A 25,142-nucleotide genomic window follows, 5' to 3' on the forward strand; every position below is an offset into this window, starting at 1 on the left:
AATGATGAGTTGCATAGTTCACAATTATAGTTCGAGTTTGGAAAAAGGAAAGATGAAAGAGGCAGGGAGGGAGATCAGGATCTTGAAACTAGGGTAGAGTCAAGTAGGCAGAGACAAAGTTGGGAGGGATAATATGACTATTGTAGCTTGAGATGAAAGTTCAGGAAGGAAAGTAGTTCCAGAAAACAATAGTTAGGTGGGTTGTGTTGTAGCCAAGTTGTGAAGGAAGTTGAATTCCAAGTAAAGAATGTTTGATTTTATGTTATAGGCAATAGGGAGCAGCCCTGAATGTTTTTGAGGAGGCAAGAGATATAATTAAAACAATGTTTCAAGAGGTTATCTTGCAAGGAAAAATACAATGGAGGTGGGAGTGATAGCATATGACTATAATCCATGAGTGTGTTCTTAGATGTTTAATAACTGGCTTCCTGAAAAAGTAAAATGTACACATGACACACTTTTAAGTAGTGTTTAGGCTGCACTATTAACATTTTCTTCATCGCTTTCTAAAGCCTGGGCAATCAGCAAAACTATGCATCAAGCCTGTTTGGAGAGTTTGTTGATTTCTGAGATGTAAATCTTCACATTGAAAATTTAACAACTGGCTCCCATAAGCTGATCTGAGCTGGTTCTAACACACCCCTGTCATGTAAGCATTTCTACTGTGGAATCTGAAGCTGGTGGAATTGCTTGAATTTGGGAGTTCTGAAGTGTGGTAGGTAAAGGCTGATCAAGCATCCACACTGAGGCTGATACCAGTATGGTGAGGCCTCAGGAATGGGAGTGGGGGTGAGGAGTGACCATCCTACCTAAAGAAAGATAAACTTGCCCATGTTGGAAAATGAAATTAGCCAAACTCCTATTCAAATCAGTATTTGGAGTTGAGTCTATGAGTGGCTGCTGCACTTTCATTCTGGATGACTGAGGATGACTCAGTCTGGACAGAAAAGACTGTAACTGGAAGCAGGAAGATTAGGTTAGCATAGTAAATTATGGTGATGGAAGAGAAGGGGAAGATATGAGAGAAATTTCAAAGGAAGACTATAGAGCCAAGGGACAGAGAAGAGTAGAAGGTGACTTCAAAGTATCCAATTTAGATAACTAGAAGAATTGTATATATCCCAAATCTCACGTTCCCATTTTGGCATGAAACTGTACTACATGGATGATCTGGTAGAGATGGAGAGGTGACTCTTTTGCTTGCCAAGGGCCATACTTTCCTAGCTGTACCTTGGATTTTATCTGCTAATATGATCTTATTCATCTATCTTTGCCTCTATGTGTCTTACCTTCAAACTCTACATATCCACTGATACCTTTTTCACTGTAAACAAACATGTTTGGGATGACCTGAACCCTGACAAATCCGTCCCTCCCTGTCCTATACTCTCATACTATCATCTTTCTTATATCTCTGCCAAACTCTTCTACAGAAATACCTATATTCCCAGTCTCTCCTTTCTCAACACTTTCAATCTCATCTTGTAATTTCTCATCACTCTCTCTTCACAATCTCTTATACTCTCCTAGGTTTGAGTCTATCACTGGGTTGAAAGTGCTCTCTATAATCATTTAATCAGCAAAAATTAATGAATAAAAATACATTAAATTTCTCCTGCACGGTAGCACAGATGATTTGTCTTCTTTTTGATGTCTGTAAAGTTTTCTAGTCCCCATCCTTTTTTTTGCATATGTCCTATCACATCATTTTTATCCTTTATATCCCTGGGACCTAGCATAGTCCCTTGCATGTAATTTACTCCAAATATTTGTTTCATTGGATTGAATTGAAAGTAATTCAGACATTCTATCTAAGATTCACTATTAAATTCCCACATTTATTTAAACGGTGGCTAGGTCGTAGAGTGAATAGAATGCTGGGCTTAAAGTCAGGAAGACTTGAAAAAAGCCAGCCGCATACACTTATCAGTTGTGTAATTCTAGACAGCCACAAACTGTTGGCCTCAGTTTCTTCAGCTTGTAAAGTGGGGATAATAAGAGAATCTATCTGACAAGATCATTGTGAGGATTAAATGAGATATTTGTAAAGCATTTACTATGAGGTCTGGCATACGATTGTTTCTTATTCCTTTCCTCACTCCCCACCTCAATATTTTTGTTGGCATTCAAAGTACCATGGTTGATATTTTGTTGACATTAAAAAATGCAAGGAAAAGGAATATAGAGTTAGTCACATCAACTTTGTAACTGTAATCTATTTTCCTGTTCTATATTTCTAAAATCATAATCCACCTTGGGGGCAAGAGAAAAGAACAGATGATCTTTTAAGACCTATTCCAAACTTAAGATCCTAAAATTTAATAACATGTTGAATAAAAAAATGTTTAAGAAGCAAAAATATAAAAAGAATATGAATAGCATCGTTTTAAAAGGAGATCTAGATTGAATATGGAATTGGATAATATATGGAAAAGATTGTATTATCTGAATTTTTTTCATCCAATATTTTTAGGAAAAGTTGAATTGTAAAAGAATAATTTCCATTTCAATGGTTCCCAAACATACATGATATCTATTTAGATAGTGTTACGGGAACAACTGGAAGAAGAAAAAGGAGGAGGAGAGGAGAAACTTTATTGATAGGTGGAGCCATAGAGTACTAGGAAGGAGTACAATGAGATATGAGATTCTGGCCAAACAAAACAAAACAAAATTCTTCCAAGCAGTTCTAGAAATAAAAAAAGGCATCAGACCAAACTCTGTTGGAGAAATCCAAGAAAATATCACAGTGTGTCCCTTTGTCCATTCCTGGTGAGCATAGGGAGATAGACACAGAGGTCTATAGGCACTGTGGGTGAGGTCACATGAGGAGCACTTCAGAACATTCCAACTCAGGAAGAGTCACCGTTCCAAGACGAGGTTCCAGATCTAGCACACCAAAGGGTCTGAACGTGTATAGACGCAGGAACAGGTGCCAACCAGCAGCTTTTCCACACACTAAGTGTCAGGCCACAGATTCAGGGAAGATTGAAATGGGGACCTGGGTCATGGCATGGCTTTCTCGGGTAAGGAAAGCCTGCCAGACCCTAGATCATGTGCTAAGCGGCTGTAGTGCTCATGAGATACTCACAGCAAATGCTGTGAATATTCCGGCATAGTTCTGAATTGCAAACTGTAACCGACTCTCTTCAATGAAGGCAGAAACAAAACATTTATTCAACAAGCAGAAAGCCGAATCCCAACACCAGAAAGCCACATCCATCATAGCAACAAAGAAATCTATACACATTAGCAATGCAGGGGTCACCGACAACCCCAAGCCTTTTCTCTGTTGGGCCTTCCCACCAATCAAGTTCCCTTAGGCAAAAATGCCCCTCTCTCACCCACACTAGCTGCTCTCTTCTCTGATTGCCTCCTCTTTCTCCAAGCTGCAACTCCCACAGGCTCTCTCCCAGCTCTGAGCTCACATCAGCTTCCTGCTCCACCCCTTCCTGCCCCACCCATTCAGCAAGCTCCTCCCACCACAGGCTCGTGTGACTCAGGCTTCCATGTGACTCAGGCAGGTCACATGGGCTTATTAATGGATGAGAGAGATCTTCCCATTTCCATTACCATTACAGAGGCCAAGTTCAGAAGCAAGTAGCAGTGGTGTGGCTTGGACCCCAGCAACAGAGCAGGGTTCAAATTCCCAGTATCTAGCCTTGTCTGAAGCCTTTAGATGAACAACCAAGACAAGCACACTTACCAGTGAGAAACTTATAGGTCTGTCACTTTGAAGCAGCAGAATTTCACAGATGGTTGCTCCTACCCAAGTCCAGTAGTAGTCCAATCTTTCTCAGACCCGAATCCAGATCAGGGAAGTGCAGAATTCAGACAAGTGGGGAGCAGTGATCAGACTTTGCCATGGATCAGACCACTTGGGAGATGGGGAATTATAGTTTACAGGTGTCTGTAAGAGCCTGGAATAACACAACACTCAGTACTCCCAGAAAGTAACAAGAGAACCAGGCTACACCTTTCATTCAGAAGTACACAGGATCTTGCCCTAGCATAAAGTCTGAAGTAAGAAAATAGACTGGAATGATCAAATTTTAAAAATAAAAACAGAATCCCACCACAACAAGCTATTATGGTGATAGGGATGCTTAAAGCATAAACCCAGAGGAAGAGAATAACCCTCAAACTTCTATAAGCAAAATCTCAAAGAAAAACATAACATAGGCCCAAATACAATTAGTTCCTGGAAGACATAAAGGAAGATTTTTAAAGGAGTTAAATGTGGGGGGCGGAGCCAAGATGGCCGCATGAAGGCAGCGTCTTACCGGAGCTCTCTCACAAGGTCTATCAGATTCCTATAAAAAAGTGAATTGGAGCAGATTTGAGAGAGTCAGAAACCGCAAGCAAATTTCCAAGCCGGGAGAGTCTGAAAGGCCGGAGGCACAAACCTCTAGGCTCGGAGAGTGCTCAGTGCGGAGCTGCTCCAGACCAAGGCGGAAGCGGCTGGCCGGGAAATCCACATGGGAGATGGGCTGGGAGATAGCTGGGCGCCCGAAACCGGTGGAGATCCCCAGACCTCCTAACACAGGACGGCAGTCTGTGGAAGCAACGAGAGGCAGCGCAAAGCCACCCATGAAACACCGTCTCCAGAAGTTTGCAGCCCAAATGTATTAAACGCGGCTTCCTGAACTTCCGGGAGATCTTAATGTCCAGGTAAACAGCTCTAATCCCTCCCCTCCCCACCCAGAGAATCCCTCGGGGAAAAAAAAAATAGAACGCTGGAACTGAGCAGAAAGTAGTGGGGCTTCAGTGGTCAAATAGCAGAAGTTCATTAGTCCCATAGGGGCAGAGTCGGCAGGGGTCAACGCCAGGAGCCCAGACGTAACCTTGCTCCCCCAGGGGAAGTGCCAGACATCAGCTCAAACAACAAACAGCTGAGACCATTACTGAAAAGCAAGTACTGAAGAGCACCCACAGGGAGTGAGATGCCAGGGAGCCAGACCCCTCCCCCACATCTCAGGAAACTGAAGGTTATAATTCTAGACTCACAACCCCCAGAATAAGAAAGCTGGGACAGAAATCCCTGAGGCCCACAGATAGAAATTCGTTATAAAGCCAGCCAAAGGCAAACCAGCATGAAGAAGAACACAAAAAAACCGAGGATAATAGATTCTTTTTATGGAGACAGGCAGGATCATAATACAAATATGCAAGAGAAAAGTAACGATACCGTAGATACATCAGATACCCCAAAAGGTAATATGAACTGGTCTCCAGCCCAAAAAGCACTGCTGGAAGAGATAAAGGAGGATTTTAAAAACCAAATTAGGGAGGTAAAAGAAAACATGGAAAAAATGGAAAAGTCCCTAAAGAATAAGATTGGCGAAATGGCTACGGAGATTCAGAATCTAGAGAGAGAAAATGACACCCTGAGAGGCAAAATCAACCAATTGGAAAAGGAGATTCAAAAGCAAAATGTAAACACTAACTCATTAAAAATTAGACTTGAGCAAGTGGAAGCTAATGAATCTATGAGGCACCAAGAAGTAATAAAACAAAACGTAAAGAATGAAAAAATAGAAAAAAATGTGAAATATCTGATTGGCAAAACAACTGACCTGGAAAACAGATCCAGGAGAGACAATTTGAGAATTATTGGTCTACCAGAAATCCACGATGAAAAAAGAGCCTTGACAGTATCTTCGAAGAAATTATCAAAGACAACTGCCCAGAGGTCCTAGAACCAGAGGGCAAAATAGTCATTGAAAGAATTCACCGATCACCCCCTGAAAGAGATCCCAAACTGAAAACACCAAGGAATATTATAGCCAAATTTCAGAGCTATAAAATCAAGGAGAAAATACTGCAAGCAGCGAAAAAGAAGCAATTCAAATATCGTGGAACTACAGTCAGGATCACGCAGGATCTCTCAGCTTCCACATTAAAAGACAGGAGAAATTGGAATATGATATTCTGAAGGGCAAAGGAGCTGGGACTACAACCAAGGATCAACTACCCAGCAAAACTAAGCATAATTTTCCAGGCAAGGCGATGGACATTCAATGAAATAAGGGAATTCCAGACCTTCCTGATGAAAAGGCCAGAACTCAATGGAAAATTTGATCTCCAAATACAAAACTCAAGAGAGACATAAAAAGGTAACGAGGGGGAAAAACCCCACAAACCTTATTAACCAATAAGGGCAGGTTGTTTACATCTTTATGTGGGATTATATCATCTCATGTATGTTTTTATATATATATATATATATATATATATATATACATATACATATATAAGTCAGTCTTGAGAATGGTACAGCTATTATGACAATTGAAAGGGACATACATAGGTTGTGAATGCCTGTATAAATTAACTGATGTAAAGATATAAAATATAAGTAAGAGATATAAAGGGAGGGCTATGAGGGAAGCGGTAAGGAGGTAGTAGAAAAGGGTAAATTACACCAAATGAAGTGGCACAAAAACATATTATAGTAGACGGAAAGAAGGGAGGGAGAAGAGCAGTATTTGAGCTATACTGTCATCTGATCTAGTTCAAGAAGGGAATAACATACTCTGATAAGTTTAGAAATCTAACTTGTCCTACAGGAAGTGGGAGGGTAAGGGGGGGAAAGGGAGGGGGGTGGTCAGAAGGGAGAGGAGAAGTAGCAAGTGGGTAACGGTAAGATAAGGGAGGGGAATAAAGAGGGAGGGTTAACTGAGGAAAGTGGCGGTCAAAAGCAAAACTTTGTTGAGGAGGAGAAGGGGAAAGGGAGAAACACAAGCATAAACAGGGGGAATTAGGATGGAGAAAAAGACACAGATAGAAATCATAACCCTGAACGTGCAGGGGATGAACATTCTCACAAAACAGAAGCAGATAGCAGAATGGATTAAAAACCATAATCCTACAATATGCTGTTTACAAGAAACGCATTTGAAACAGGGAGATACACATAGGGTAAAGGTAAAAGGCTGGAGTAAAATATATTGTGCCTCAGCTAAAGAAAAAAAAGCAGGTGTAGCAATCCTAATCTCAGACAAAGCAAAAGTAAAGTTAGATTTAATTAAAAGAGATAAGGAAGGACATTATATCCTGCTAAAAGGCACCATAAACAATGAAATAATATCATTGCTTAACATATATGCACCAAGTAGTAAGGCATACAAATTCTTAGAGGAGAGGTTAAGGGAGTTACAGGAAGAAATAGACAGCAAAACTATAATATTGGGAGACCTCAACCTCCCCCTTTCTGAACTTGATAAATCTAACCTTAAAATAAATAAGAAAAAAGTTAAGGAGGTAAACAGAATTTTAGAAAAGGCACAATAGACCTCTGGAGAAAACTGAATGGGGATTAAAAGGAATATACTTTCTTCTCAAAAGTACATGGCACATACTCAAAAATTGACCATGTACTAGGACATAAAAACCTCACAATCCAGTGCAGAAAAGCAGAAGTAGTCGAAGCATCCTTTTCAGATCATGATGCAATAAGAATCATTTTTAATAAAGAGCCATGGAAAAATAAGCTAAAAACTAATTGGAAACTAAATAATTTAATTCTAAAGAATAAGTGGGCCAAAGAACAAATCAGAGAAACAATTAATAACTTCATTCAAGAGAATGACAATAATGAAACAACATACCAAAACTTATGGGATGCAGCAAAAGCAGTTCTTAGGGGAAGTTTTATATCCCTAAATGCCTACATGAATAAAATAGGGAAAAAGGAGATCAATGATCTGGGCATACAGCTGAAAAAGCTAGAAAAAGAGCAAATTGAAAACCCCCAATTAAATACCAAATTAGAAATACTGAAAATCAAAGGAGAGATTAATAAAATTGAAACCAAGCAAACTATTGAATTAATAAATAAAACAAAGAGCTGGTTTCATGAAAAAAACCAATAAAATTGACAAACCTTTGGCCAATTTGATTAAAAAAAAGAAAGAAGAAATTCAAATTGCCAATATCAAAAATGAAAAGGGTGAGGTCACCTCTAATGAAGAGGAAATCAAAACAATTAATTAGGAATTATTTTGCCCAACTGTATGCCCATAAATTTGATAACCTTAGAGATATGGATGAATATCTACAAAAACATAAACTGCCCAGGCTAACAGAAAAGGAAGTGAAATTTCTTGATAACCCCATAACAGAAAAAGAAATTGAGCATGCCATCAATGAACTCCCTAGGAAAAAATCTCCAGGGCCAGATGGCTTTACATGTGAATTCTATCAAACATTTAAAGAACAACTAATTCCAATACTTTGTAGACTATTTGGGAAAATAGGTGAAGAAGGAGTCCTACCAAATTCTTTTTATGACACAAATATAGTACTAATACACAAACCAGGTAGAGTCAAAACAGAGAAAGAAAATTATAGACCAATTTCTCTAACGAATATCGATGCAAAAATTTTAAATAAAATATTAGCAAAAAGATTGCAGCAACTCATCACGAGAATAGTACACTATGACCAGGTAGGATTTATTCCAGGAATGCAAGGCTGGTTCAATATTAGGAAAACTATTAGCATAATTGACCATATCAACAACAAAACCAGCAGAAACCATATGATCATCTCAATAGACGCAGAAAAAGCCTTTGACAAAGTACAACACCCATCCCTATTAAAAACACTAGAAAGCATAGGAATAAGTGGAACCTTCCTTAAAATTATAAATAGCATCTACCTAAAACCATCAACAAGCATTATTTGTAATGCGGATAAGCTAGATGCATTCCCAATAAGATTGGGGGTGAAACAAAGATGTCCATTATCTCCCCTATTATTCCATTTGGTACTAGAAACGTTAGCTGTAGCAATAAGAGAAGAAAAAGAAATTGAAGGAATTAGAATAGGAAAAGAAGAAACTGAATTATCACTTTTTGCAGATGATATGATGATTTATTTAGAGAATCCTAGAGAATCAAGTAAAAAACTACTTGAAATAATAAACAACTTTAGCAAAGTTGCAGGATATAAAATAAACCCACATAAATCCTCAGCATTCCTATACATTACTGACAAAGCCGAACAGCAAGAGATAGAAAGAGAAATTCCATTCAAAGTTACTGTAGACACTATAAAATATTTGGGAGCCTATTTGCCAAAACAAACCCAGGGCCTATATGAACAGAACTACGACACACTTTTCACGCGAATAAAATCAGATCTAAATAAATGGAAAAATATCAGTTGCTCATGGTTAGGCTGAGCTAATATAATGAAAATGACAATTTTACCTAAATTAATCTATCTATTCAGTGCCATACCAATCGAACTACCAAAAAATTATTTTACTGAGCTGGACAAAATAATAACAAAATTCATCTGGAAAAACAAGAGGTCTAGAATATCTAGGGTATTAATGTAAAGAAATGCTAGAGAAGTTGGCCTAGCCATACCAGATATTAAAATGTACTACAGAGCAGCAGTCATCAAAACTGCCTGGTACTGGTTAAGAAACAGGGGTGTGGATCAGTGGAATAGGATAGGTACACAAGTAGGAGAAATCAACAAGTTTAGCAATCTACTCTTTGGTAAACCCAAAGAGGCCAGCTTCTGGGCTAATAATTCATTATTTCACAAAAACTGTTGGGAAAATTGGAAAATGGTAGGGCAGAAACTGGGCATAGACCAATATCTTACACCATATACCAAAATAAAGTCAAAATGGGTTCATGATTTAGGAGTAAAGGCCGATACTATAAGTAATTTGGGAGAGCAAGGAATAGTCTATTTATCAGGTTTATGGAAAAGAAAAGAATTCATGACCCAACAAGAGATAGAGAGCATTACAAAATGCAAAATGGATAATTTTGATTATGTTAAATTGAAAGGTTTTTGTACAAAAAAAGCCAATGCAACAAAAATTAGGAGGGAAGCAGAAAATTGGGAGAAAATCTTTGCAACTAGTATCTCTGATAAAGGCCTCATTTCTAAAATATACAGGGAACTGAGCCAAATATATAGGAACACAAGCCATTCCCCAATTGAGAAATGGTCAAAGGATATGAACAGGCAGTTTTCAGAGGAAGAAATTAAAGCTATCTATAGGCATATGAAAAAATGCTCTGGATCACTACTGATTAGAGAAATGCAAATCAAAACACCTCTTAGATACCACATCTCTCCTGTCAGATTGGCTAAAATAACGAAACAGAAAAATGATAAATGCTGGAAAGGATGTGGGGAGATTGGAACATTGTTACATTGCTGGTGGAGTTGTGAGCTGATCCAGCCATTTTGGAGAGCAATTTGGAACTATGCCCAAAGGGCTATAAAAATGTTCATACCCTTTGACCCAGAATTACCAATTCTAGGGTTGTATCCCGAAGAAATCACACAAGCGGGAAAAGGACCCATATGTACAAGGATATTTATAGCGGCTCTTTTTGTGGTAGCCAAGAATTGGAAATCAAAGGGATGGCCATCAATTGGGGAATGGCTGAACAAGCTGTGGTATATGAAGGTAATGGAATACTATTGTGCCATAAGAAATGGGGACGATACGGACTTCATAACAACCTGGAAAAACCTACACGACATAATGCTGAGTGAGCGGAGCAGAGCCAGGAGAACATTGTACACAACCACAGATATATGGATTATGTGAGTACCAACCCTGACATACTTCACTCTTCTCAGCAACGTAAGGTGCAGGGACAACTCCAGGGGACTCACGATGGAGAATGCTATCTTCATCCAGAGAAAGAACTGTGAAGTTTGAATACAGATTGAGGCGCACTACATGCTTGCCTTTTTTGCTTCTCTTTTGTTTTTGGTTTTGGTTTTTTTTATGGTTTTTTTTGGTTATGTCTCTTCTTTCTCATGATTCATTCCATTGGTCATAATTCTTCTCCACAACTTGACTAGTGTATAAATTAATTCAATGCGAAGTTATACATGGTAGTTATATGAGATTCCAGGCCATCTTGGGGTGGGAGGGGGGAGGGAGGGGAAAAATCTGGAACTCAAAATTATGTAGAACTGTGTGTGGTAAACTAAAAATAAATAAGTAAATTTGGAAAAAAAGGAGTTAAATGTGTTTATGAGTTAAATGAGAAAGGTAGAGGAAAAAATAGAAAGAATCCAAAGTCTGAGACTGAATCTGGGTGTGCTTTCACTGCCTGGCCATATTCCCAACCAACTAACTTGACCCTTGAGTTTTTAAGTGGGGTATGACTGCTTGTAGACTAACGAGTTCTATGTTCCACGTTTGGGGGGGTGGTGCCAGCTCTGCCACACCAGCACTGCTCCTTCCCCAACCCCCAACCCGAACTGGGCTTAGATCTTCCGCAGGCTGTGCACTCCTGCTCTGATCCGCCACTTAATTCCTCCCACCAGGTGGACCTGGAGCAAGAAGTAACTACAGCTGTAGCTGCCCCACCTACGCTGCCCCTGGGGCTGGAAGCCGAACCGCAAACTCCTTCCACTCCCGCAGCTTTTCCCACTAACCTTCTCCGCAGTCTTTGGTGTTTGTGGGTCGAGGGGTCTGGTAAGTGCCGCAGCTCGCATATTCAGGGCGCTAGGTGCCCCATCCGGCCAACTCCAAGTTTGGTTGTTCCACCCCGCTCAGGCTGGGCTCTGCTCCACTCCGTTCCCAGCTCCCAGCTCCCAGCTCCCAGCTCCGTGTGGAATAGACCTCACCCAGAGACCATCCAGGCTGTCCTGGGCTGGAGCCCTGCTTCCCTCTGCTGTTCTGTGGGTTCTGCCATTCTAGAATTGGTTCAGAGCCATTTTTTATAGGTTTTTGGAGGGACTCCGTACGGAGCTCATTCTAGTCCCTGCTGACCAGCTGCCATCTTGGCTCCGCCCCCCGAGGAAAAAATAGAAAAGAAATCATACCTGTGAGAAAAGAAAATGAAAGAATTGGAGAGGGGATTAAAAGTTTGTATCTCATATACAAAACCTTGCCCAAGCAGCAAACTGCCTGAAAATTATAACGTACCAAATAGAATATTGGGCAAATGCAATAATGACTCTATGAGATGAGACACATTGAGACAGTCAGAAGAAAGGGAAAAATAGAAGAAAATTTAAATTATATCATACCCAAAACATCTGACCTATAAAAGATATTACAGAGAAAAAAATAAAAAAATCATCGTACTATTTGAAAGCTATGACCAAAAGAACTTAGACATTATATTTCAAGAAGCCTACCTAGATCTCTTTCAAGAAATGAAAACTACCTAGATCTCTTAAAACCAGAAGGCAAAGTTTAAACACGAAGAATCCACCAGTCACTTTCTAAAAGAAATTCCAAAACAATAACTTGTATAAACACCATGGTCAAAATCCATAGATTCTAGGTAAAAGACAAATTACTGCAATCAGCCAGAAAGAAAGAATCCAAGTACTAAGGCACCGCATTCAATATCACATACCATTTTTCAAGCAGCATTGTAAAGGGGCAGAGGGCTTGGAATACAATATTCAAGAAGCAATGTAATATTCAAGATATAGGCTTGCAGTTGAGATTAATTTACGTAGTAAAACTGAGTATAATCCTATAGGGGGGAAGTAGACCTTTAATCTAAAAAAGCAAGCAGACAAAATGAATGTTTTTTATAAAAAAAAAAATTGTACTTGATTATTTTGTTGCTGTTCAGTTTTTTCAATTGTGTCCAAATCTCTGTGACCCCATTTGGGGTTTTCTTGGCAAAAAGATACTAGAGTGGTTTGCCGTTTCCTTCTCCAGCTCATTTCACAGATGAGGAAACTGAGGCAAACAGGGTTAAGTGACTTGCCCAGGGTCATAAAGCTAGCAAGTACCTGAGGCCAGATTCAAAGTCTTCCTGACTCTGGGCCAAGAGTTTCATCCACTGTCATCGAGCTGCCCTTATTTGACTGTACGTATTTATAATGAAGCTATTGTCTTATTTCATTCTCCATTGGGGGAGGACAGAGATAGGAAGGAGAGAATGCTGATTTTTTTTGCTTATGAAAAACAAATTAATTAAAAATATTTATCAATGCTTTTTTTAATACCATAGTCATGCCCTGGTGTACTTCCTTACCTTTAATAAAATACTCTGTTATAAAAAAGAGAACAATTTAGTCTGAGTTAAATGACAAAATGGCCACATTATATTTCCCCATTTTAACTGAGAAGAGGGAAATTAATTTTGTCCTCTATTCTCTAGGACAAGTATTATTCACCGCACATAATTTAAGTGTGAATGTTGTTTTTGTGCACATTATTGTAAATGTGTATAATATTCACTTGGATTTATTTCCTTAGGTCTGAATCAGTTCAGATGAATCTTCCCATGTTTCTTAGAATTCTTCAAATTCATTGTGATCTCAATCTCAAAATATTTTGTCAAGGAAAGTTAATACTTTTAGAAAAATAATAAAGAAGTTAAAACAGTAATTAGAAATATCTAGTGTATAAGAGGATATAGTTAATCTAAGGTTCTGAAGAAAGAAGAAATGAAAAGATTGATAGCTTTCAATGGAAATGTCTTCTCTTCTCTGCAGGATGGCTATTTTTATTCAGTTTTGGGTAAGTGTCTTCAGCTATCTTTTGATAGCCAAATATAAATGATTGGGAATGAATTCAATCACATGTGATCAGCCTTTGTTTTTATTGTTTAATTATAATATACTCTCAACACATTTAATCCAATTCTCTCATTAAATCCTTGCAGTGAAAATTTGAATGCCAGTCATGCAGAAAACATACACACTCAATTGGGTATCTTACCCCACAGGAAAGAAGGAGGAAGGAGATAAAAAGGGGAGATGATAGAAGGGAGGGCAGATAGGTGGAGGAGGTAATCAAAAGCAAACACTTTCAAAAAGAAACAGGGTCAAGGGAGAAAATTTGACAAAGGGGGATAGCATAGGAAGGAGCAAAATATAGTTAGTCATTCACAACATGAGTATGGTGGAAGGGTTTTACATAATGATACACATGTGTCCTATGTTGAATTGCTTGCCTTCATAGAGAAGGTGGGGGGGGAGTGAAGAGGGGAGAGAATTTGAAACTCAAAGTTTTAAAAGCAGAAGTTCAAAAAAAAGTTTTTGCATGCAACTAGGAAATAAGATATACAGGCAATAGAGCACAGAAATCTATCTTGCCCTGCAAGAAAGTGAGGGAAAAGGATATGGGGGGAGTGGGGTGACAGAAGGGAGGGCTGACTGGGGAATGGGGCAATCAGAATATATGCCATGTTGGAGTGGGGGGAGGGTAGAAATGGGGAGAAAATTTGTAATTCAAACTTGTGAAAATCAATGCTGAAAACTAAAAATATTAAATAAATAAAAAAACCTAAAAATATATTAGAAAGGAAAAAAAAAGATAATTTGGTATTCTGGCTAAAATGATTGAAAAGGAAAAGCACAAATGTTGGATGGAATGTGGAAAAATTCAGGCACTAATTCATAGATGGTAGAATTGTGAACTTATACAGCCATTTTGGAGAATACTCTGGAATTATGCCCAAAGAGTTATTAAACTGTCTATACCCTTTGACCTATCAATACCACTACTAGGTCTGTTTTCAAAGATGGTTAGGGGAAAAGGAAAAGAAACTGTATTTTCTGAAATATTTATAGCAGCTCTCTTTGTGGTAGCAAATAACTGGAAACTGCAGGGATGCCCATCAATTGCGGAATGGCTGAAAAATTTCTGGCACATGATTGTGATGGAGTGCTACTACTGTGCTACAAGAAATGGAGAGCTCAATGATCTTAGAAAAACATGGATAGATTTCCATGAAATAATGAAGAACAAAATGAGCAGAACCAAGAGAATGTTCTATACAGTAATAGCAATATTGTTTTAAGAACAATTTTGAGCGAACAAGTTATTTTGAATGTTATAGGTACAAAGGACACATGCAGGAAGACTCTACCTTCATGGGGCAGGGGAAAAAAAAAACAAAACAAACCACAAATTCCCTGCCAAGTAGAAGTATATAGAGAATCATTTTATATACATATACATGTTTATGGCTAATAGTAGCCATCTCTAATGTGGGGAGGGAGGAAAAAAAGGAAAAATAATCTACATGATAACTTCATTATATATTTAAAAGGAATAGCAAGTTGTACAAAATAGATTTGGAATTTCATCTTTTTTAAATGAAATTACACTATGTTATGGAAAGGCTTCCTTCATTCCGTGAATTGAAAATTAAATAAATATATATATATATTTTTTTACAAAATAGATTGTATTCCAAGGAGGCAAAGATGAAGAGGGAGTATATTCTAGGCATGTAGGGCAGACAGTGCAAATCAATTAATTAATCGAGATGTATTTATTAAGTGTCAATTATCTGAAAGATAATCTGCTAAGTACTAGTTCAATATGTTCTTCCCCCATGGGAGAAGGACATATGTACATGCTTAGTTATATACATATATATATATATATGTATGTATGTATGTATAGATAGATAGACAGGCAGACAGACAGATAGATAGATACATAGATAGATAGATAGATAGATAGATAGATAGATAGATAGATAGATAGATAGATATAAAAGTTTATAAGGTTTTGTTGGGGTAAGTATAGGCAGGTGGCTGAAAGACTGGGTAGAAGGTGACTTCTGAGCTGAATTGCAGGAAAACTAGACCTTCTAGGAAGTAGAAGAAAGGAGGACATTTCAGTCATGGGTACAAAAAGGAAAGCAAGATAGTTCATACTTTCAAGATACACTCTAATTGAGGAAGACAATACATAAGAGATCACCTATATTCAAAAAGAAAGACCCAGATATTTTAAGGTAGCATCATAGGGCAGATGACAAAGCCCAGGAGATGTCAGGGAACACTGAAAGGTGAGATAGCAGGGCCCTCCACTCTGGAAGATCTAGTAGCAGGAAAGATGATTAAAAACTAGAGAATCTTTGGATAGGGCAGGACTAGAGAGAAGGTTAAGGCCTGGAGATTTCAATTTTATAAGAGGAATTGTAGTTATCACTGCTTGCTCCTTTGGCCCACTCCTTGGGAAGTGATATAGAATTGTACATAAAACATTGCACTTGGAGTAAGAAAGACCTGAGATTCTATCCTCCCTTGGACACTAACTAGCTGTATAACTACCAGAAAGGCACTCAACTTCTCTCAACCTCATCAAATGAGATGTGTAAAGTGCTTGGCAAACATTAAAGTGCAACATAGAGGTTCATTGTTTGGTGGAGAAGTGATCTGCTTTAGATAATAATTTGAAAAACAAATTGCCAGTTCCCTTCTCATGTTTCCATCAAGGTTATTCTCAATATGTGAGTTTGCAAATTCCATGAACATTACATTGGAATGGGAAAATAGAGATGATTTGATATAATCCATTTTTTGTAACAATACCATCCGTATTTATAATTATGGGATCAGAATATAAATCTAGAGCTAAGAAAGACTTCAACTTACTCGTTTTGCAGATGAAGAAACAGACTCAAAGAGATTCACTGGCTTTTTTGATATCTTGACCATCTCAGAATCTTGAAAATTGATCCCTCAATATTTTCAAAGTCGTGTTGTCTCTATACGTAAGATTTATTCTCTGTTTACTTGGCCTGGTTATCCTGTTCTTCCCAATATCATTTTCTTAAGTGCAAATTTCGTTTTACTCATGTGGCATGTTAAGGACTTAGGAATTAATCTAAATATCATGGTTCAACTGTCAGGAAATGCTGAAAATTGTTCACCATACAAATTCTGGAAAATCCATTTGATTTTTTTCACTCATTTCTACTACTCCCAGGGTAATTTATAAACATCATTAGAATGATCTGCCTTAGTAATGTCTTGAGCCAAACTTTTTGTTTACTCATTTTTTCCTATTTTCTGTACTATATGCTAATATTGCTCAAAACTTCCACCATCCTCTATTTTTGCGAATGCATTTATACTCAAAATATATTGCTCTTGACCTCCGTGTCTCTTTGCTTGGCATGGAGATCAAGCAGTTTCTGGGTTCTTTTTTTTACTATTTGTTATGGAAATTGCTTTTCATCAGTTGAACTTCTTCAGAGAATTATGGTAATTGTGCTCAATGTATATTCCTTTGTCATTTAGAAAATTTTTAGGAACTAATAACTTGCTTTTCTAGTTTGAGATAGAACCGTTATACTTAGGTGCGTGCTTGTGCTTTCTTCTCACCTTTCTTATTTCTTCTGGTTTGATGTTGATTTCTTTTCCTTCTTCTATAAAAATTGGAAGATCTAAAAGTCTACAAACAATGAGTTTAGAAATGACTTTTACATTAGTGGAAATATTTTTTGTCCATTAAGTCCTCAATGCCCATGGCATTCTTTTTTTTGAGATAAATATTCATGATACATAGGCATGTCTCATAAGTAGTTTTTATAGGTCTCTGAAATCTTTCCATTTTTTTCTCAAAGCATATTTTCCAAAATAATTTTAAACACCCTTCTATGCCTAGCTTTACATCTAATTCACCATGTATCAATACAAACGTTGATTTAATTTGTTGTTGATTAAATTCTTCAAAAATTTTTCTCTATCACTTTCATATCTGTAATAAATACCACAGTACGGAACCATAACTTTTCACAAATTATTTATATAGAATCCACACAATTTGTGGGAGGGCATCCTTTGATTCTTTTAATGTTTCTTAAATACTAAATCAACACTCAAACCATCCATCTGTTATCAATTATTCTCAATATGTATTTGCCTGCCTCTCTTGGAGATAGTAAAAATGGCTATTGGTTGAATGAATAAACGAATAAGTTGCGACATGGCCCTAGCATTAGCACCTTTCATTATATATTGTTTCTCCAGGTTATCAAAGAAGCAACGAGCATAATAGTAAATGTATACTTTATAGTATGATAAATGTGACAACAGAATCAAGGAGTATAAATCAACACCCAAAGAAGAGTCCCAAAGAAGACTGGTTCCCAGCACAAACTGCAAAGTCATTGGTAAGATCATTTGGAAATATCTGTACTTGAGGAAAGAGCTCTCTTCCCATTCTTCCTCCTCTGCTTCCTCTTCCAACTCCTCCTTTTCCGCCAACACCATCTGATTAGTATAGAACTAAATGGATACGTTAATTTTATAGTCTCTCCTTATTAACAGAATACAGGTATTAGTGCCAAGTATCTAATTATTTAGTAATTCTTCTATCTTCATAAAGAGTACATTGTTGATATATATATATATATATATATATAATTTATATTATAATTAATTATAACTGAATTTAAATAAAATTAACATCATTCCTCTATATATGTGTATATACAGCAACAGTGCAAAACATGACATATAATTTACAATAATATGTGTGTTACATTAATTTTGAATGAAATTTTTCTTTCTATTTTGTATTCCTAGTTTTTGTTAGAAATGAACACAAAAGCTAATGCCATTTATACATTTACTAAGGTTCCTACTATTTTACTGAAGTATAATTAGGATCAATGGGTGAAAGTTGCAAAAATGCAAATTTAGTCTTGATGTTAGGGAAAGCTTCCTAATCATTTGAACAATGTGCTGTTTGAAATGGACTGCCTTGTGATGTGATATATTTATCTTTATTGGAAGCCTTAAAGTAAATACTGCCTGAAAAACAGTTGGGTCAAGTGTAAACATAATTATACCTGGAGTACAGAGTGGGGCAAATAACCACTGAGCTCTCTCCCAACTCTAAAATGCTGTGATCTTCCCTTCCTATTATTTTCCCAATTAATTTCTTCATTGATTTTCAAGCATCTTCCAAGTAAAATATCAGCTAATCGGTAAAAAAAGGGAAAAGTGAAAGAAAAACAAAATTAAACTTAACAAATAAGATAGAAGAGTAGGTCTCTTGATAAAGGTTGTACTTAGATTCAAATAAATAAAATAAACTATATGGACTTTTCACTGGTTTAAACAAGAGTAAAATATAATAAATGAAATAAATTCATCAGTAAAACAAGAGAATGGTAGTAGTAGGTGAGAAAACAATTTTCAATATATTTTTTCATATAAGAAATATTTAAAATATTAAACTACATAGAGAAGTAAAATGAGGAATTAGAAAAAAAAACTTTATTAGTTTTAGAATCTGGTGATTCTAAAAAATAGCATCATAATTTTGTTTAAAAATTTTGTTCTGTAAGACATAAGGAATCATAACAATACCTTAAAACATATCTTCTCATCTTATTTTTTTCTCTTGACCGCATTACTCTCTCAAGCTGTTTTTGAATCTCTGAATTCTTATTCGTTTCTGACCTCATAGGTTTACATTAGTTGCTTTCATGTCTTTATTATCTCCTACTCAGTCTCTTATGATCAGGATTCCATTCCAAGTGTTCTACTCAAGGAGTTTACTAATGTAGTTTACACTACATTCCAAGATCTTGAATTTTTTATCCTTATCTTCCTTAATTTCATCGTGGCAATGAGCCTACACTTTATTCTCAATACCATCCATTTATTTCTGTGACAATACATTTTCTTTTTTTAAAAATTTATTTAATATATTTAGTTTTCAGCATTGATTTTCACAAGAGTTTGAATTACAAATTTTCTCCCCATTTCTACCCTCCCCCCAACTCCAAGATGACGTATATTCTGGTTGCCCTGTTCCCCAGGCAGCCCTCCCTTCTGTCACCCCACTCCCCCGCCATCCCCTTTTCCCTTCCTTTCTTGTAGGACAGGATAAGTTTCTATGCCCCATTGCCTGTGTATCTTATTTTTAGTTGCATGCAAAAACTTTTTTTTGGTTTCTGAACATCCATTTTTATAACTTTGAGTTCCAAATTCTCTCCCCTCTTCCCTTCCCACCCACCCTCCCCAAGAAGTCAAGCAATTCAACATAGGCCACATGCATATCATTATGTAAAATCCTTCCACAATACTCATGTTGTCAAAGACTAACTATATTTTGCTCCTTCCTAACAATCCCCCTTTATTGAATTTTCTCCCTTGACCCTGTCCCTTTTCAAAAGTGTTTGTTTTTGATTACCTCCTCCCCCATCTGCCCTCCCTTCTATCATCTCCCTTTTTTATCTTCTTCCTTCTTCTTTCCTGTGGGGTAAGATCCCCAGCTGAGTGTGTATGGTATTCCCTCCTCAGGTCAAATCTGATGAGAGCAAGATTCACTCATTCCCCCTCACCTGCCTTCTTTCTCTTCCTACAGAACTGCTTTTTATTGCCACTTTTATGTGAGATAATTTACCCCATTCTATCTCTCCCTTTCTCCCTCTTTCAATATCTTCCTCTCTCATCCCTTAATTTGACTTTATTTCTTTTAGATATCATCCCTTCATCCCTTCATCTTCAACTCATCCTGTGCCCTCTCTCTCTCTTTCTATATATCTATATCTATATCTATATATATATATACATATATATGTATATATATGCAAACATATATACATACACACATACACACACACACACACACACACACACATACACATATATATATATATATATATATATATTTATGTATATGCATATTCCCTTCACCTACCCTAATACTGAGGCCTCATGAATCATACACATCATCTTTCCATGTAGGAATGTAACCAAACAGTTCAAATTTAGTAAGTCCCTTGTGATTTCTCTTTCTTGTTCTTTTTCTTGATTACCTTTTCATGCTTCTCTTGATTCCTGTGTTTGAAAGTCAAATTTTCTACTCAGCTCTGGTCTTTTCACTGAGAAAGCTTGAAAGTCCTCTATTTTATTGAAAATCCATATTTTACCTTGGAACATGATACTCAGTTTTGCTGGGTAGGTGATTCTTGGTTTTAATCCTAGCTACACTGACCTCCGGAATATCATATTCGAAGCCCCTCGATCTCTCTTGGATTATTCTGATGGTGTTTCCACAATACTCAAATTGTTTCTTTCTGGCTGCTTTCAGTATTTTCTCCTTGATCTGGGAGCTCTGGAATTTGGCGACAATATTCCTAGGAGATTTCTTTTTGGGATCTATTTGAGGAGGCAATTGGTGGATTCTTTCAATTTCTATTTTGCCCTGTGGCTCTAGAATATTCTCTAGGCAGTTCTCCTTGATAATTTCTTGAAAAATGATATCTAGGCTCTTTTTTTGATCATGGCTTTCAGGTAGTCCAATAATTTTTAGATTATCTCTCCTGAATCTATTTTCCAGGGCAGTGGTTTTTCTAATGAGATATTTGACATCGTCTTCCACTTTTTCATTCATTCATTTCATTGATTTCTCATAAATTCAATAGCTTCCACTTGCTCCAATCTAATTTTTAAGGTAGTATTTTCTCCAGTCGTCTTTTGGACCTAATTTTCCATTTGGCTAATTCTGCCTTTCAAGGCATTCTTCTCCTCATTGGCTTTTTGGAGCTCTTTTGCCATTTGAGTTAGTCTATTTTTTAAGGTGTTGTTTTCTTCTGTATATTTTTCAGTATTTTTTGGGTCTCCTTTAGCAAGTCATTGACTTGTTTTTCATGGTTTTCTCACATCCTTCTCATTTCTCATCCCAATCTTTCCTCTATTTCTCTAACTTGCTTTTCCAAATCCTTTTTGAGCTCTTCCATGGCCTGAGACCAGTTCATGTTTTTCTTGGAGGCTTTTGTTGTAGGCTTTTTGACTTTGTTGACTTCTTCTGGCTGTATGTTTTGGTCTTCTTTGTCACTGAAGAAAGATTCCAAAGTCTGAGACTCAGTCTGGGGGTGTTTTCGCTGCCTGGCCATGTTCCCAGCCAACTAACTTGACCCTTGAGTTTTTCATTGGGGTATGACTGCTTGTAGAGTAAGGAGTACTTTGTTCCAAGCTTGAGGAGATGCTCCAGCTCTGCCACACCAGCACTCCTCCTTGCCCAAAAACCCCCAACCCAGGCTGGACTCAGATCTTAAGCATGCTCTGCACTCCTGCTCTGATCTGCCACTTAATTCCTCCCACCAGGTGGGCCTGGGGCCGGAAGCAACTGCAGCTGTAGTTCTGAAGCTGCCCCACCTCTGTTGCCCCTGGGACGGTGGTCCAACCGTGAACTCCTTCTTTCACTCTGTCCCCAGGCTTTCTCACTAGCTGGTTGTTGTTAGGGGTCCTTGACCAGCAAGTAGCCCTATCTCAGTACACAATGATGAGGCAGGAGCTAAAGATGGATACAACTCCAATTTATTGGAAGCCATTATCCATTTTTATAGGTTTTTGCACTACATAAGCAGAAGCAGGTGTTCAAGGGCATGAGAGCATGGGAAAAAAGAGATGTGCTTCAGTAATATATTGTTGCCCTTAGATTAGATGTAAGTAGCGATATCTGGTGGGAAGAATCTAGATTATTATAAACTATGTTGCCTACAAGCGTATGGGAAAACTAGGGCTGTGGTAAGGTGGTTTCCATAGGAATATGGGAACAGGAGGGGAGTGCTATTTCTACAGTATCTAAAGAGGCATGGGAAGGCTCGGGCAGGATACAAACTGGTATCAGTACTGTATGAGCTATGTGAGGCATGGGGCAGGATGCCCTTGTAAAGTATCCAAGAAGTTCCCATTAATTAAAGAGTGTTTGTGTTAGGCACTGGTTCAAGAGCATTTGGTAATGGCCAGCTGTGTTCCTCCTACTGGGCTTGTGAGTCCTTGGTGAATGGACTCTGCTTGCATGAGAAAGGATGACTACCAGAGTGGGAAGGCTGTTAAGGGGGCCTGCTAGGGATGGAAGTCTTTCCTCCGGGCGCCTACTGTTCCAATTCCTACTAAGCCTGTCTGGTCTTACCCAGGAAACAGGCCAAGCGCTAGGGTCCGAGCAGCCCCGGGGTCGGCACTAACTCCCTACAATTCCCCCCTTTCGATTTGCAACGCAGCACCTCTCGAGCGAGGAGAGTGCTCAGCATGTAGTCTCCAAATATCATGCTTTAGAGTGGTGATGGAGGATGTCAGCACTTTCAAGAGCTGACGCAGGAGGCAGGGCAGCAGACACAAAAGAAGAGCTATGCAGCCAGTGCCTAAGGCAACACTGATCAATGTACATTCCAGCCATCCCAAGGAGACCAGGGATGCTGGAAGAAATTAAGGAACTCTTTAGAAAACTTATCAGGGAACAGGTCCTGGAAACTAGCCTCACCAATGAAAGTGGCAAGCTCATAGAGGTCTGTGATATGTAAGGACACATTAGTGTACCAGAGGCCCTGTAATTGATTTTTGATCTTATCCCAGCCCCATTCAGTGGCATAGTATTTTTGGGGGGTGACACAATAGGGGGGGTAGCGATAATCACACTTTAACTGTTGGTTAAATTCTATCAGCTCTGTTTCCTCTCCTAGTTTCATGACCGCCTGTCTAACAGTGTTGATAGCCTGACAAAATGCCCTAAGGAGACGTTATGCACAAGATCCTGGAGAGTGTGAGCTTGGCCAACCTGATTCTGTGTGCTGGATGCAGACAGGGCAGGGAAGTGGAAGAAAGAGGGAGGGGCACAAGAAGGGATATGCCTACAAGCGTGCAGGTACTTCAATATTCCACATAATCCCCTTCCCCCCTCCTTTTTAATTTTTATTATTATTATTATTTTTAACAGTCAACAGTCTGCTTCATTCATAAGTCTTTTGGAGTTGTTTTAGGTGTTTGATCCTGCAGTTTACTCTGGTCAAATACGTCCTGGACCCTTCGATTTCGGAAGCTCTCAAAGTACGGGTTCGGGAGAAGAGACTGGCACAATTGACTGATGAGCTCCGGGGTGAGCTGGGGCACTGCAACGTCCTTGGCCTTCTCCTCTGTCAGTTCCTTCTGCTCCTGGTGCTGACAATCCTCCTTCCTCCTCTTCTCCTCTGATTCACTCAGTAATCTCTCCTTCTCCTGCTGCACCCACTTGCCTGCCGCCTTTCCTGCTCCCCCTCGACGGCCGGCTGCTGCTCCTGCTGCTCCCTGGTCCCTTGGGCCTCGGCCCCCTTCTGCAGAAGCTCCTTTTCTTCTTGCAGGAACCAGCTTTCTGTCCATTCTCCTACAAGAGCAACCTTAGCACAATGTTAAAGTGCCATCCCCAATCTTTATGTTCCTTTGATGGTGTTTACAAACTAAATCACAAAACATTTTTCTTACTATCGTCATCATTAGTAATTGCAACAAACTTTAAGCCAGCAATGAGCATGATATTTATCAAATAACAAAATAACATTCTCATATTGCTTAAGGAGCAATTACAGTGAGCCCTATGTGGCTCATATGCATTTCTATCCTTCTTCATAAAGCTTCACTAAATTGGTGCAAAAGTCCATAAGTAACAGTAATTCCAAAGCATTATAGCAAACAAAGTTTCTAGTTATTGTAGAATTCCTAAATATCACGTTTCTAAGTCAAAAAGATGTTGTATACTGCTCTTAGAATCCTTATAAACAAAGAGAACATCTTAAAGTGAGTCTTAAGCAGTTTGTATAAATTTCTGCACATGTTCTAGTTCTAGATAAAAATAAGATCAGATTGCCTAGTAAGATACCACAAAAGAGCTTATGTCTCATACTAACTACTTGTTCTGATGACAGAAATTTGCTATAGAAGGAAAAAGCAGAGACAGGTGTCATACCCAATATGATAGGATAAAACATTCTTGCTTTGTGTAAGCTCAAATTTAGTTACAGATCTTCAATGCAGATAACTATACCCAAATTCAAACTCAAAATAAAATTAGTTATAGTCCTAAGTGCCTTTTGCCTAAAATAGTAAGTTTGACCAATCACAGCTTAGAGCTAGAGACGGAGTTGCAATAAGCAATGAAGATTTATCAGGACTCACATGCATAAGGGTTTTCATTTAATATCTTTCCTTCTCAAATTTAAATTTGTCCTGGTGAAAAAGCCAATTGTTAGAATCCTTTCTATCTATAATACATAAACTTGCGGCTTCTTAGCAAGCTAAGTTCGTAGTTACGGACCTACATAAATCAAACAGGTTCTTTTTCTGGAGCTGATGACCTTGCCCATGCAGATAGTTTCCAGGGGCCTTGGCAATTTTACAAAATAAGGAGCAGTAACATGGATTTCAGGAAGGGGTTAATAGAAAAACCCTGGGCCTGTCTGCTATCTTTTGCCTTTTCTCGTAGCACACTTATTCAAGGTCGAGGTTTTCTAAAAATTATGCAAAGGATTTTACAAAACTTTTCTTCATAAACTTATTTCCCTTTCTCAGAAACAGCTTACAATTTATCCTGATATTATTATTAATTTCTAAGTATTAAACAATTCTTAAATTCGATCACCAAGTCTTTTCTACATAATTGA

The 25,142-nt window shown here is 38.0% G+C and overlaps 1 protein-coding gene across 1 annotated transcript in view; it reads left to right on the plus strand.

Moving 5' to 3' along the window:
* LOC118833159 (meprin A subunit beta-like) overlaps positions 1-22,878 on the plus strand; it is a 97,911-nt gene extending 75,033 nt beyond the window's left edge. Inside the window, exon 11 of the mRNA XM_036740556.1 lies at positions 22,789-22,878. Within this exon, the coding sequence (XP_036596451.1) occupies positions 22,789-22,878 (90 nt within the window). The remainder of the gene's footprint in view (positions 1-22,788) is intronic.
* The last annotated feature ends 2,264 nt before the right edge of the window (positions 22,879-25,142 follow it).

Source organism: Trichosurus vulpecula (genome assembly GCF_011100635.1).
Source record: "Trichosurus vulpecula isolate mTriVul1 chromosome X unlocalized genomic scaffold, mTriVul1.pri SUPER_X_unloc_2, whole genome shotgun sequence".
Lineage (NCBI taxonomy): Eukaryota > Metazoa > Chordata > Mammalia > Diprotodontia > Phalangeridae > Trichosurus > Trichosurus vulpecula.